General features: G+C 42.1%; 2 protein-coding genes across 9 annotated transcripts in view; one reads left to right on the plus strand and one right to left on the minus strand.

The window, feature by feature from the left end:
• The window catches only part of SUPT6H (SPT6 homolog, histone chaperone and transcription elongation factor), a 33,065-nt gene extending 30,158 nt beyond the window's left edge, over window positions 1-2,907 (minus strand). For 2 of the 5 annotated variants that reach the window (XM_032845366.1, XM_032845368.1), the window contains exon 1: window positions 2,770-2,906. The gene's annotated coding sequence lies outside the window, so the exon portion shown is untranslated. Of the gene's footprint in view, window positions 1-2,728 lie in introns of all 5 variants that reach the window. The other 3 variants (XM_032845370.1, XM_032845369.1, XM_032845367.1) reach the window with 3 other exon arrangements.
• Window positions 2,908-2,940: 33 nt separating this feature from the next.
• Window positions 2,941-15,430, plus strand: SDF2 (stromal cell derived factor 2). Of its 4 annotated transcripts, none has more exons than XM_032845373.1 (4): window positions 2,941-3,032; window positions 3,657-3,817; window positions 6,681-6,877; window positions 13,155-15,430. In XM_032845373.1, the coding sequence occupies exons 2-4, from the start codon at window positions 3,709-3,711 to the stop codon at window positions 13,440-13,442; spliced, it is 594 nt and encodes a 197-aa protein (XP_032701264.1). In that variant the 5' UTR covers window positions 2,941-3,032; window positions 3,657-3,708; the 3' UTR covers window positions 13,443-15,430. The 4 variants fall into 4 exon arrangements, with proteins under 4 accessions (XP_032701264.1, XP_032701265.1, XP_032701262.1 ...); XM_032845374.1 differs by lacking the exons at window positions 2,941-3,032; window positions 3,657-3,817 and adding an exon at window positions 3,169-3,390 and having other exon boundaries at window positions 13,155-13,184; window positions 13,293-15,430; XM_032845372.1 differs by lacking the exon at window positions 2,941-3,032 and adding an exon at window positions 3,274-3,390.
• Window positions 15,431-15,498: the final 68 nt, after the last annotated feature.

The following is a 15,498-nucleotide window of genomic DNA, read 5'->3' on the forward strand; positions in this document are numbered from 1 at the left end:
GTTTTAAACCGAACTGACTTAAACCGAACTGACTTAGTATACTTGCTAATTCAACAAAGATTTATTTAATGAGTGCCTACTACATGTCAGGGATATTAAATAAAAAAGAAAAACAGAGTCCTTGTTCCTAGGATATCTATATTCTGATGTAGAAAACAAACAAAATAAACATTGCTCTAAGTACCAGAAAGGAAATAAATACCCTCATCTCTGAGAGGGTGAGTTTAGCCTGAGATGTCAACAATAGGTAAGGAAGAGGTTCCTGGTAGGCAAGAACTTGGCATATGGTAGGCAATGTCCTAAGGCCAGTATGACCAGAGAATGATGAAGATAGTAGAATGGGAGAAGGAGGAGGGGCCTGCTCAAGTGGGGCTCTGAAAGCCATGGAAAACCACTGGGGTGCTTTAAGCAGGGAGACCTGGGTTGAAACAGGGAAAACTGAGGATACCCTTCTTGGAGCCCAGGCAAAAGATGATGGTGGTTTGGAATAGGGTGGTAGAAGCGGAGATGAGAACAGAAAACAGATTTGAAATATATTTTGGAAGAAGTGACAGGACTTACCAAAAGACTTGGGTAGGAGGGTAGTAAGGACAAAGAATCCAAGATGATTCTCAGAAGTCTGGCTTCAGTTACCATGTCGATGAGAGTACTTCTTAGTGAGACAGGGGAGATCACGTTTGGAATTATGGGAAAACTAAAATGTTCTTTTTATTATGTTAAGTTTGGGATGTCTAAGAAACATCCAAATGGAACTATTAAATAGGCATTCTGTGTATGATTCTGGAACATAGAGGAGGCAGGACTAAAGAGCTGAACTTGACAGTTGCCACTTTTCAGATGGTAATTAAAGCCGTGAGACTGGATCATCTAAAGGACGTATGCAGAGAGCCCAAGATTAAACTCTGAAGGAAATTCAACATTTACACAACTAGGCAGAGAGCAAAAGTGGCTAGCAAAGGACACTGAGAAGGAGCAGCCAGAAAAATGGAGATGATCCAGGAGTTAAGTGTCAATGAAACCAAGAGAAGAGTTTCTTCTTCTTTTTTAAAAAAGATTTCATTTATTTGAGAGTGAGCGAGCACAAGCAATGGGAGGGAGAGAGAGAAGCAAGATACCCCACTGACCACGAAGCCTGACGGGGGCTCTATCCTAGGACTGTGGGATCATGACCTGAACCGAAGGCAGACGCTTAACCGACTGAGCCACCCACCCGCCCCAAGAGAAGACTGAGTGTCAAGACAGAAGTAAACTGTGTTGCATATTCCAGGGATTGAGGAAAGTAAAAACAAAGTATCCATGAGATTTGGCAATAAAGAAATCATTAGTAACCCTCGACCAGAGACCTTCAACCAAATGGTCAGCAGAGAAACCAGACTAGGAGAGCCAGAAAAATGAATAAAATTTGAGAAAGTTGACACAGATAGAAATCTGGCTATGAGAGAAATAAAAAAATAAGGACGATAGCTGGAGGGGGATGAGGGGGATTCCAGAACATAATTTGTATGTGATGGGAAGAGATTTTTATGGAGAGGTAGGATTGGGTGATTGATTTTACCAGAGAATAATGGAGAGGAAGAATCTAAGGATTTTACAAAGGATCCTGACCACAATGCCATTTATTGAGACCAAGAACATAGGAGCATGGGCAAATTTACTTGCCCCCAAAGACGGTTTTCAGTATATTACATGGGCTTCCGTTCTTGCGAAGGTCTACACACTGTGAAACCTGACAGCCTCTCTAGACTGCACCACTTCTAGACGTGATTAATCTCTTAATAAGGTTTAAACCTCTTAGGGAGTAACTACGCTAATCTAATTTAGTAGCCATACAAGCCAACTAAAGAATGTGTTTGTATTGGCTGAAGGGACACAAGCGTTGGAAAAGGGCTCTAAAATCAGGTGATGAGGGAGCAATCATACTTTTGAAATCAATATACTGAAGACTTTAGAATCGGTACCTTCCAAATAAACACTGCAAGTTAAGTTTTTTTTTTTTCCTAGAAGGAATTAATCAAATTCAAAACTGTTTACATTCTCCATGCTCATTAATAGCAGCGGTGTAACTCAATACTCCCTTGCTACTTCTGATATTACAGTGAATTTCCACGGATGCATTTTCAGAGAGCTTAGGCCTCCTCTTAAAGAAAAATAAGTATCACTTCTTGAAACAACCAAGAGAAACGAACTGCTCCAGCTGGTTCAAGGGACTGCCTGGAGAGAAAGGCAGAAACTGGAAGAAAATCAAGTTTTGACTCAGTAGCCCATTCGGATGTTTGCAGTAGGCTGTTGATGGTTGCAACCATCTATAAAAAGTTCTAATTTTATTTTCTACAATATGGAAAAAGATGGTGTTTAGCATCGTCCTCTAGCCCAATGGCTTAACTCCTGAAAGATCCGTAGGTTTAACATCGCCAGAACAAAAAATTCGATCACCTGATCCTGACTCAGATGCCCCAAGTCCCTTCCATTCCCAAATCCTTTGGCGTGGCCCAATTTTCACAAGCTCTCGAGAGAAGCACGGAATCCCAGGAAGCCTGTTGATACAATTCACGGGCTCCGGGTAGCATAGGGCTGGGAAAAGCTCTGAGACTCTAGGAAACTACTCAGGCTTCCTTCCCCTTTTCCCTCATAGAGTAGGGAAGGCCGGGGGGGGCCTCCTTCTTCCCGCATACCGTTCCCCAGTAACTCTTCCCTTACGGGACCAGGCCCTAGGAGCCTTGTTCCTCACCTGACCCTTTCGAGGAACACGCTTTCCAGATCGAACTTTACCTGCCTGAAGCCCGCCGCTACTCCGGTGCGCTAAGCCCCCACCGAGGAAAATGGAGTCGTCGAACCGAGACTGGGAAAGGATAGTACGGACCCACCGCACGGCCCCTCCGCCGCCACCGCCGCCGCTGCTGCGTCAACGTGCTACGTCACTTCCGGCTCCCTGTCACTGGGAGTGGGCGGGCCATTTCTTTCACTCTTCTCCCACCTGGCTCTCGGGGCTTCGTTTAGTAGTGCGCGAAAACTGGCCGAAACGGCTCAGGAAGGTAAGTGTCACAGAGACTTGGGAACAGAATTTGGGGATCGGAAGCGTCCGGACGCACGGCTTCCTCGGGCCGCTCTAGCCAAAGGAACCATAAAGAGTAAATTAGGGCTTCCTCATTTCCTCCTCTCTGTGGTTCCGCCGGCAGCTTCCGGTTCCGGGGAGGGGCCGAGTTTTCTTCGAAGATTAAGGGCTCTGCGCTTCAGCTACGATGGTTGTGGTGTCGCTACTGTTGTTGGGGGGTTTGTGGAGTGCTGTGGGAGCGTCCAATCTGGCTGTCGTTACATGCGGCTCGGTGGTGAAGCTACTCAATACGCGCCACAACGTGAGACTGCACTCACACGACGTGCGCTATGGGTCAGGTACTGCCACCCGGGTTAGGTGGGTTGGGAGGGGCTGGTAGGCTCTGGAGGGGGCGGGGCCAAGAGAAAATTTGAGGGGTGTGGTCTGGGAAGGTTAGGGGAGTCCCGGGGAGGTTCCTGAGGTCTAGAGGCGGAGAATCAGAGAAGTGGGCAAAATATCAGCTTCTGTCGGGTGAGCTGCGTATCGGGCACATTACACGTACACTTTTTTGGACTTATAATAACATTCCTACGAGGTAGAGACGATTGTTATCCTCATTTTACAGATGAGGAAACAAACTCAGATAAGTTGCATGCTCAGAGCCTTGCAGCTAGTGAATGACAGAGACGGGGTTCGAACCAAATCTGTCCAGTTTCAAAGCCTGCTTTCAGCTACTCCAGGCTGGCACTATTCAGTGCGGGAGAGACAGACATGTAGAAAATTACAGTAAGTGCTGTATCTCTGAAGTCTTGAATTCCAAGACCTAACTTTTTGACTGTATCTTTCTGTTCTAGCTGTTTTGCATCTTACACTTGCTCTTCAACCATTTTCCTTTGGCCTCTTTTTATTCAGACTTTACCCTTCTTGTAAAGAATTCAAAGCACTCATTGGAATTGGAGAGGAAATCGTTAAGAGGGCTTTTTAACATAGGATATTAAAATGCTTGGTTTGGGTTCATTTATAATTTAGCAATTATTTGTGGGTTCATCCATTCAGTATAGATATAATAAACTGTTATTATATCCTTAATAGTAATCTAGATACAGGCGATAGAATAGTGAGCCAGTCACCAAGTTACAGGAAAACCAGAACCAACCAAAAAAGAGAAAAAAATTCAGTTAGTGAGATGTGAGATGCATCTAAGATGATTGCTAGATTTCTCTATTGGATGTCTGATGATGCTATCAGTTAAGAGAGGATGGGGGCTAGTCTGTGGTTCGTGATTCTCAAAATATATCTGACTAGTTAGACTAGGAAAGGACTGAGTAGTCATTGTTGGGATGTTTTATAATCCTAGCAGCCATTCAGTGAACACTTGCTATGTGTCCAGCTCCCCACTTTTTAATTTAATCTAGATTCCTAGTTTGGCTCTACAAATGTGGGAGAAAGGCCTGATAATAGGAATAAAGGCCTGATAATAGGAATCTGTGGATTTGAAAAATTCTTCAGGTGCCTCTAATGGGCAGTCAGATTTAAGAATCAGATTCAGTCTGTGCTGAGCCTGGGGTAGAGTTAAGTACGACATCTCTGTATTGGGTGGGGGTGGTGTGCTGACGAGAGAATAAGTGAGATTGTGTAAAATGCACTGTGATTCTTAATCTGGTGTCAATTTGAATCACTTGAAAAATCTGTTGAACCACATATAAATGCCTTAGTCCTGATCTCTGATAAGTATTTAAGAATGGATAAGGCTAGAATTTTGGGTAATCCCAGGGTTTAAGGGTGGGAGAGGAGTCTACAGCCATACCACCCTGAAGGCAGTCCATCCTGTCTCAACCTTGATTGATGGGAGAGGAAGTGAAGGGTTGAACCGAACAGGAAAAAGTACAAGATACAAAGTATAGACTATGTTTTAGTGAAGTATGGCAATGACCCAGGACCAAGAGAGCTGTACGGCAAAAATCAGAAGTAAGAAGGGAGGCTTGGTTTGCCTTTTTCTTTCTTTCTCTCTCTCTCTCTCTCTTTCTTTCTTTTTTTAAGATTATTTATTTATTTATTTATTTTGACATACAGATCACAAGTAGGCAGAGCGGCAGGCAGAGAGAGAGAGGAGGAAGCAGGCTCCCTGCTGAGCAGAGAGCCCGATGTGGGGCTCCATCCCAGGACCCTGAGATCATGACCTGAGCCGAAAGCAGAGGCTTAACCCACTGAGTCACCCAGGCGCCCTATTTCTTTCTTTCTTTCTTTTTTTTTTTTTTTAAGATTTTGTTTATTTATTTGACAGGCAGAGATCACAAGTAGGCAGAGAGGCAGGCAGAGAGAGGAGGAAGCAGGCTCCCCGCTGAGCAGAGATCCTGATGCGAGGCTCGATCCCAGGACTCTGGGATCATGACCTGAGCTGAAGGCAGAGGCTTTAACCACTGAGCCACCCAAGTGCCCCACTTTTTTTTTTTTTTTTTTTTTTTTTTTCTTTAAAAGACCTTACGGAGTCATTGTGAGCTGAGTGAGGCAATAGAAGCTGGTAGTTTGGCTGTAACATTCACCCAGATATCTGGTGCAAGGGTGTAAGGTGTTAAGTGGTAAAGAGTGAGTGTTATCAAGAGGCTGTCAAGCCGGGCCAGGGACAGGAGGAACAGGCGAGAGTAACTAGGAAAGTGTCTCGAGTGCCTTTAAAGAATTGAGTATAGCCTAGGAAAGAGAATATCCTGGGAATTTATGTGAGAGAGTGGTCTCTGATGTAACTTGACAGAAAATAAAGTTTCTTGGGAGGCCATGTGGTAGAGTGGTTAAGAGTGAGTTCTAGAGTTGGGCCATCTAAGTTCAAACCCCAACACCGTGTCTTGGTGCTGTGTGGCCTGGGGTGTACTATTCAGCCTTTCTGAGACTCCATTGTATATTGGGGATGATAATAATATCTACCTTAGGGTATATGCATGTATCAAATAAGAATATTCAGGCAAAAGGTATGGATTGGTATCTGACATTTAGAAAGTGCTGAGTACACATAGCTGGCTAGTAATTACTATTCATATATTTTCTTTTTTCTTTTTAAGCCTGTAGGTGTGTGTTTAATCTGGTACCTTTTAACCAGAATTTTATCTCTTTTAGGCAGTATTAGCCAAATTTAGGGGACTTATGATTACTCTTATAACACATTGATCACTCACAGGGCATTGGGGAGCTGCAGTGATTGCTTAGATTAAAGTTGACAGCAAAATCTGGTTTCCTTTTTATTGTGAAATGTGACAAAAGTTTTGATTGTAACACATAGTAAACATTTAAAAATATTAAACATGTTTCAATCATGTGACATATACTAGGGACTACCCAGGTTATTGTATATAGGTACATCATACTTGTGTTTCAAAAAAATGAACATAAGTTCATTCACTAAATAGTGCCCTTTGATGCAAATTGTTAGAGTTTTCTGATGTTGTACATATAAGTATAATTTATCAGACAAGAATACTGTATAAATATATTTAGTATTTCTCATGTATTTTTAAAATGTTATAGACGAAGAAATAACAAGCATAGGGTTTCCTCTCCACTCTTCCAAACCTGTTTTATAATACAGGGCCCATTATTGGCCTTAGGAAAGAGGGATTAGGTTGAGCTCGTTTTCTCTCTCTTTTTTTTTGGACTACAGGTAGTGGGCAGCAGTCAGTGACAGGTGTAACCTCTGTGGACGACAGCAATAGTTACTGGAGGATACGGGGGAAGACTGCTACAGTGTGTGAGAGGGGAACCCCCATCAAATGTGGCCAACCCATCCGGCTGACACATGTCAACACTGGCCGGAACCTCCATAGTCACCACTTCACCTCACCTCTTTCTGGAAACCAGGTGAGGTGGCATCCTGTGGATCACTGGTGCCCTGTGCATTCGTTGCGTTGTCTAATATCTTGGTCCTTAGCCCTTTCTTTTCTGGGTGTAGATGTTCTTTTTTGTGCAGGCATGGAGAATTGGCTTTGTCTCATAAGTATGAAGGAAATTATTTCTGGTCAAAATAGAGACTTTACATCTAGATGAAATCAAGAAATGAGAAAAGGCAGAATAGGTATATATTGGCATATCATAAGTCATCTTGATAAATTCTGCAGCAAAGAAACCCAGTGTTGACACATGAAAAGAGCTCAACATCATTAATCATCAGGGAAATGCGAATTAAAACCATAGTAAGGTATCACCTTATACCTGACAGAATGGTATAATCAAAAAACAAGAAATAACAAGCATAGGTGAGGATGTGGAGAAAACGGAACCCGTATACACTGTTGGTGGGAATTTAGATTGGTGTAGCCACTTTAGAAAACAGTATGGAGGTTCCTCAAAAAATGAAAAATAGGGCTCCTGGGTGGCTCAGTGGGTTAAAGCCTCTGCCTTCGGCTCAGGTCATGATCCCAGGGTCCTGGGGTCGAGCCCCGCATCGGGCTCTCTGCTCAGCAGGGAGCCTGCTTCCTCCTCTCTCTCTGCCTGCTTGTGATCTTTGTCTGTCAAATAAAGAAATAAAATCTTTAAAAAAAAAAAAAGAAAAATAGAAATGTCATATAATTCAGTAATTTTGTTATTGTATGTTTAAAGAAAATGAAAACGCTAATTTGGAAAGAAACGTGCACCCCTATGTTTATTGCAGCATTATTTACAAAACCTGAGATACGGAAGCAAACCAAGCGTACGTCAGTGGATGCATGGGTGACGAAGATATGGTGTATACGTATATACACAGTAGAATATTACTCAGCCATAAAAAGAATGAGATCTTGTCATTTTTAACAATATGGATGGACCTATAGGGTATTAGGCTGAATAAAATAAATAGGAGAAAGACAAATACCGTGTGATTTCTTTTATATGTGGCATCTCAGAAAACAAATGAACAAACAAAAAGTAGAATCAGACCTATAAATGTGGAGAACAAACTGATGGTTGTCAGAGAGGAAGGGGATGGAGAGATGGGCAGAATGGGTAAAGGGAGTGGAGGATAACAGGCTTCCAGTTATGCAATGACTAAGTCATACAGATAAAAGGTACAGCATAGAGAATATAATCCGAGATACTGTAAAAGCATTGTATGGTGACCAGTGGTAGCTACACATTTATGGTGAGTGTAGCATAATGTATAGACTTGTTGAATGACTATGTTGTACACCTGAAACTGATAAAACAATTGTCTATCAACTATATTCAAATAGAAAAACAACAACTGTGTCCAAAGTTTGAATAAAAATTATTTTAAATGAGTTCAGCTAACCAACCACATTAGGAAAGTGAATTAAGTATTGTGCCACTTTTTAATTTTAATTTTAATTAATTTATTTATTTAAAAAAGATTTTATTTATTTATCTGACAGAGGGAGAGAAATCACAAGTAGGCAGAAAGGGAAGCAAAAAGAGAGGAGGAAGCAGGCTCCTTGCTGAGCAGAGAGCCTGATGTGGGCCTTGATCCCAGAACCCTGAGACCATGACCTGAGCGGTAAGGCAGAGGCTTAACCAACTGAGCCACCCAGGCGCCCTTAATTTTTATTTTTTAACTATTTTTTTAAAGTAAGCTCTGTGCCCAGTGTGGGGCTTGAACTCACTGCCCCAAGATCAAGAGTTGCATGCTCTACGTGAGCCAGCCAGACACCCCGGTATTGTGCCATTTTTTTTAAAGCCTTGAGCTTTTGGGAGATATGAACTCATTAATGAGGGCTTCCTTCCCACTGCCACTCTGCACATAGTTTTTCCTGTTAGCATCTTATATTAGTATGGTAAATTTCCTATATTTTATAAAGCAGTTAAAGATACATTGTTATCAACTAAAGTCCTAGTTTATTTTGATACCGTTAGTTTTTACATACTGTACTTTTTTTGTTCCAGTTGCCCATCCAGGATACCCATTACATTTAGTTGTCATGTCTCCTCAGGCTCCTCTGAGGTGTGGAAGTTTCTCAAATTCTTGTTTTTTTGTTCTTTGTTTTTGTTTTCTTTTTTCTTTCCCAAATTCTTGTTTTTGATTACCTTGACAGTTTTGAGGAATGCTGGTCAAGTATACGATAAGATGCTCCTCTATTGGGATTTGTCTGGTGTTTTTGTTACAGTTAGATCTGGCTTAGAAAGGTTTTTAGGAGGACGGCCACAGGGGTAAAGTGCCATTTTTATCACATCGTGTCACAGGTACACACTATCTACATGATTTATGACTGTTGAAATAATGTTTGTGATGTTTCTCCTTAAAAGTTATTCTTTTCATCTCTCCACCCCACTCTTTTCTGTATTATGCTTTGGAAGGATGTCACTATGCACAGCCCACACTTAAAGAATGGGGAGTTATGCTCCCCTTCCTTTAGATAGAGTAGCTAAAAAAGTTACTTGGAATTCTTCTGCATGGGTATATGTCTCTTCTTTACTTACATATGCACTCATTTGTATCAGTATGGACTCATGAATATTTTATACTTTTTGAGTTATAATCACATACCACTGCCTTTATTTTGTTGCTTAGATTGTTCCAGCATTGGCCATTGGGAGCTTTTTTACTTGTCTCCTGTGTCCATTTGACATACTCCCATTTTTGTGTATGTGTGTGTTTTAACCTTTCCTTTTCTTTTTTTTTTTTTTTTTTTAAAGATTTTATTTATTTATTTGAAAGAGAGGCAGTGAGAGAGAGCATGAGCGAGGAGAAGGTCAGAAGGAGAAGCAGACTCCCCGTGGAGCTGGGAGCCCGATGCGGGACTCGATCCCGGGACTCCGAGATCATGACCTGAGCTGAAAGCAGTCGTCCAACCAACTGAGCCACCCAGGCATCCCAACCTTTCCTTTTCTTTTTGGCACTTGAAGATACTCTAGACTCGTCTTGTATATTTCTTTCTTTCTTTCTTTCTTTCTTTCTTTTTTTTTTTTTGGTAAGATATTTATTTATTTGTCAGGCAGAGAGGACACAAGCAGGGGGAGTGGCAGGCAGAGGGAGAAGGAGGCTCCTGGTTGAGCAAGGAGCGATGTGGGACTTGATCCCAGGACCCTGGCATCATGACCTGAGCTGAAGGCAGACGCTTAACAACTGAGCCACCCAGGTGCCCCATCTTGTATATTTCTTGCCCCAGTCCTAGAATCAGCTATTTCTCCAAGGAGTTCTGTTTCCTTTTATTGAAGAATAATATTAGAAACCATGATCTTAGCCCTTACGTGAGCTTTGTTGCTACTGGGGTGTTGTCTCTTTTAGGCCTTCTCACCTGACAGAGCAAAGAAACGTGTATATATATGTAGGCCTATCTATAAATATTTTTATGTATAAATATATCTTGATTATGTTAAACGTGAGTTCCTGTTGATGTCTCCAACTATAATCCATTACCATTTAGACCATACTATTCTCCTCCCTTTACTTGTTTGTAAATTTCCACACAGATAACCTGGTTCCCACCACTGTCATCCATTTACTTGTTCAGTTCCATATACAAGTATGGTAGAATTGTGGGGTGCCTGGTGGCTTGGTTGATTAAATGACTTTTTTTTTTTTTAAAGATTTTATTTATTTATTTATTTGACAGACAGAGATCTTAACCCACTGAGCCACCCAGGTGCCCTCCCCTCCTTTTTTTTTTTTTTAATTTATTTATTTGACAGACGGAGATCACAAGTAGGCAGAGAGGCAGGCAGAGAGAGAGAGGAAAGCAGGCTCCCTGCTGAGCAGAAAGCCCGATGTGAGGCTCGATCCCAGGACCCTGGGATCATGACCTGAGCTGAAGGCAGAGGCCTTAACTCACTGAGCCACCCAGGCGCCCCAGCCCTCCCCTTTTATTTTTAAAGAAATTTATTTGAGAGAGAGACAGCATGCTGTGGGGCAGAGGAAGAGAGAGAAGCAGACTCCCTGCTGAGCATGGAGCCTGATGCAGGGCTTGATACCAGCACCCCAAGATCAAGACCCAAGCCGAAACCAGACGCTTTTTTTAAAAGATTTTATTTATTTATTTGACAGAGCACACAAGTAGGAGGAGCAGCCTGCAGAGGGAGAGGGAGAAGGAGGCTCCCTGCTGAGCAAAGAGCCTGCCATGGGGCTCAGTCACAGGACCCTGGGATCATGGCCTCAGCCAAAGGCAGACGCTTAACTGACTGACTACCCAGGCGCCCAAGTCAGACGCTTAACCAACAGCCATTCAGGTGCCCCAGTTGTCTGACTCTTGTTCTCAGCTCAGGTCTTGATCTCAGGGTCATGAGTTCAATCCCCCGTTAGGCTCCATGTTGGGCATAGAGCCTACTTAAAAAAAAAAAAGTCCACAGCAACAAATAGATGATCAACAAAAAGTTGCACTCAAAACAATACAAGTAGGGACGCCTGGGTGGCTAAGTTGGTTGGGTGGCTGACTTCGGCTCAGGTCATGATCCCAAGGTCCTGGGATCGAGTTCCACATCGGGCTCCTTGCTTGGCCTGCTTCTCTCTCCACTTCCGCCTGCCACTCTGCCTGCTTGTGCGCTCACTCTCTCTCTCTCTGACAAATAAGTAAATAAAATCTTTAAAAAAAAAAAATACAAGTATAGTAGAATTGTTAATTATGTACATTTCCTTTTGCCTTTAGTCTTACAGACTATTTCCAAATGACTGCTTTTAGTCATCTGAAATTATATAGCTTAGGATGGATTTATATATTTCTGAAATAATCAGTAACTTTTTTTAAATGACTTTCTACCCTTTTTTTTTTTAAGATTGATTGATTGATTGATTGATTGATTTGACAGAGATCACAAGTAGGCAGAGAGGCAGGCAGAGAGAGAGGAAGGGAAGCAGGCTCCCCGCCAAGCAGAGAGCCCAATGCGGTGCTCGATCCTAGGATCCTGGGATCATGACCTGAGCTGAAGGCAGAGGCTTTAACCCACTGAGTCACCCAGGTCCCCTCTACCTTTTTTTTTTTTTTTTTTTTTTTTTTTTTTTAAATTTATTTGTCAGAGTGAGAACACAAGCAGGGGCAGTGGCAGGCAGAGGGAGAAGGAGAAGCAGACTTCCCACTGAGCAAGGAGCCTGACACAGAAATTGATCCCAGGACCCTGGGATCATGACCTGAGCCAAAGGCAGACACTTAATCAACTGAGCCATCCTGGTGTCCCATTAATTTTTTATTGCAATAGAAACTCTGTGAGTATTTGTTCTTAAGGGGAGTGGGAGTAGAAGAGAAGGGGAGGAACTCTGCTATTTATTTTATTTAGTTCTCACAATTATTTTGTAAGGTGATACTGTCATGAGTTTTTAGAGGAGAAAATGAAGAAGTTGCACAGGAAGGAATGGAATGGAGTGGAGATTCAAGGTCTGCCAGTCTCCAGAGCCCATCCCCTGCTTTCTATTTTTGTGGCTCACCGTGTCACTTAAAATGTAGTTAAGGGAATGAGGCAGGAATATTTAAAGTCAAATAACAAGAGTAAGGCAAATACAGGATTACTTGCAAAGTAAGTGTTTGGAATATAATCCTAGGGCAACTGATTTCATCTCCTTTGTGTCTTTTTATCTTTTTTTAAATCTTTTTTCACCATTTATTTTTGAAATTTTTATTAAAAAACTTTTCCCCGCGGTTTTTTTGTTGTTGTTGTTTTTAGATTTTATTTATTTATTTATTTGACAGAGAAAGAGAGAGAGTGGAGAGAGGGAACACAAGCAGGGGGAGCTGGAGAGGGAGAAGCAGGTCCCCCACTGAGCAGGGAGCCCAATGCAGGGCTCGATTCCAGGACGCTGGGATCATGACCTGAGCCAAAGGCAGCAGCTTAATGACTGAGACACCCAGGTGCCCCTCCCACAGTTTACTTTTATTTATTTTATTTTTTTTATTTTTTTAAAGATTTTATTTATTTATTTGACAGACAGAGATCACAAGTAGGCAGAGAGGCAGGCAGAGAGAGGAGGTAGCAGGCTCCCTGCTGAGCAGAGATCCCGATGTGGGGCTCCATCCCAGGACCCTGGGATCATGACCTGAGCTGAAGGCAGAGGCTTTAACCCACTGAGCCACCCAGGTGCCCCCAGTTTACTTTTAAATAGCACTGGAAAGCCTTTTATTTTTTGCTTTTCAGTAGCCTTATTTTTCTTAGCATTGCTTCTTTTTCCCTTCTAAGCCTATGTGTCAATTATGCTAATGTTGCTACCATTTGTGTCTTTCAGGAAGTGAGTGCTTTTGGTGAGGAAGGTGAAGGCGATTATCTAGATGACTGGACAGTGCTCTGCAATGGGCCCTACTGGGTGAGGGATGGTGAGGTGCGGTTCAAGCATTCTTCCACTGATGTTCTGCTGTCTGTCACGGGAGAACAATATGGCCGACCCATTAGTGGGCAAAAGGAGGTACATGGCATGGCCCAGCCGAGCCAGAACAACTACTGGAAAGCCATGGAAGGCATCTTCATGAAACCCAGTGAGTTGTTAAAGGCAGAAGCTCATCATGCAGAGCTATGAGTCTGGAAGCTGTGAACCAGTGTTACCACACAGTGTTCATGACATCTGTTCCTGCTCCACCCTGGGATCCCTGCCCCAGGTTCCCTGGGCAGTGGCCATGTCACCACTGAGATGAAGATGCATGACAGAAAACAGTGGCTGTGTTTGGAAGCTTCAGCCCTTCAACTTGATTGGTTGTTCTCCCAGACTCTGGGTCAGTTCTTTTTGAGTACAGGACTTGCTGGTGAAGGAGCAGATATTTTTATTAATATTGATAAAACAGAAACTGAGGGAGATACCCCTCCTAGTTGGGAAATTTTTACTCATCAGAATCTTGGGATCATGGATTATTGATGTGTGACTTTTCTCCTATTTTCTTTCTCCAAAATGATAAAGAATTTCATTATTAGTCACCAGTGTTGTCCTTTATTAGGTGTGCTGTTTCATAATCTGATTGATCCTTGAGTCTGACACATGTCACTGCTATCACTCTAGAGATGCTGGGAGCCTTTGGTGTGGGCCCTTTTAAGAGCCTTACTTGCATCCAAACTTTTTCTCTATTTTCACTTCTCTCCTAGCACCTCTTTTACTAGATTTTTAATTATGGCTGAAGACCCTCAAGGAATTCAGCTTAATAAATAGTGAAATGTTTTACTCTGGATGTGTTAACTGCAGTTGAGAAAAAAAAGAAAAACTAATATTTGCTGTCTGCTAAATACTAGATACTGTATTATAGCTCTTACCTCCTTAATCTTCATAGATCACCTCCTTTAATCTTCATAGATCTAGGGTAGGTATTACAGTATTACCAATGCAGAACATGAAGGTTGAATAACTGCCTTACTTAAGTGCTTAAATTGCCCTTGAGTAAGTAACTTAAAGCTAGTAAATAAGGATAGGAATCCAACTGTGTCTGGCTCACATTCTTTTTACTACAGTATAGTTATATTCACTCTTGGATAATAATTGCATTTTATGGATAAATGTAGGGATAGCTTTCTCTGAAAGGGGGGGGTAGAAAACTTTTGTCCTATGCTTACCTCATTTCTTCTTTCTCTCTGATGGTCAGTTCCAGAAAGTTTGCTCCTAGGTCTTTTGAGCATGGTAGTGGTGAACAGAGGTGTCTTCTATATGCTGGAGTTTCAGTGACTAGCAGGCCTTTTATTTTTAGAAACAATTGTTCTCCTGTCCTTTCCTTTACGGACTTAAGGTTAAACATTTGGGCATAATGGGTCTGTGCCAGGTTTAGCCCATGACATTAAGAGGCTTGGTCTCTTTCACAAGGACTTGTTTCAGTACGTCGAGACCGTGAACTAGTTGAGCTCCATCTCCATTCTCTCCCCTCTTCCCATTTCAGTTGCATTGATCACTTGAGATCTCCAGAAGTAGACAAACGATAAAATCAACATTTCAGGTTATTGTGATACTGGGAGTAGGCTGGAAATAGTCTGGGGAGAAAGAAGAAAGGAGTGATAGGAATCAGCTGGGTAAAGGGAACATATTGGACAAGATGAAAATGAATAGAGAGGTATGTTGCAAGGTACCCCCAATTTGGCTTGAACAGAGTTTTCACTGAGTTGCTGGGCCTTCCCTGAGGGTTCACAGACAGAACCTACCTTGCTAAGAGGCTGCAGATTATAATGCTTGAGAGATAAGTATGAATTTGAAACAAATGGTGGAGTCTTTGGGGAGATGTGAAATGATTGACAAGAGGACTAGATAAGGAAACCAGTTGGAGGGGTAAAAACTGTGGGTAACCCAATGTGAAAATTGAAATGGTCCTTTTCTGAAGGAGTGGAAAAGAGTTTCCAAGTAAAATCTTGAAGAACATTTATGGAGATTGGGATGTAAGAGTAAAGGGATATGAAGTACTTATTTTGAAATCCTCAGAACTTGTTTTAGCTTGTATTGTATTAGCATCACTGTATCAGAGTTGGAAGGGATCTTTGTCCAGTTTCCTCATTTCACAGAGATGGACACAGGCAAAATAAAGCTGATCCTGAATTATCTATTTTTGCAATTATGTTTGCTTCCAAAATAAACTATTTATTGAGCAGTAAGAACAATATTCTCTCTT

This window comes from Lontra canadensis, unplaced genomic scaffold (genome assembly GCF_010015895.1).
Source record: "Lontra canadensis isolate GAN:19392208 unplaced genomic scaffold, GSC_riverotter_1.0 scaffold163, whole genome shotgun sequence".
Classification (NCBI taxonomy): domain Eukaryota; kingdom Metazoa; phylum Chordata; class Mammalia; order Carnivora; family Mustelidae; genus Lontra; species Lontra canadensis.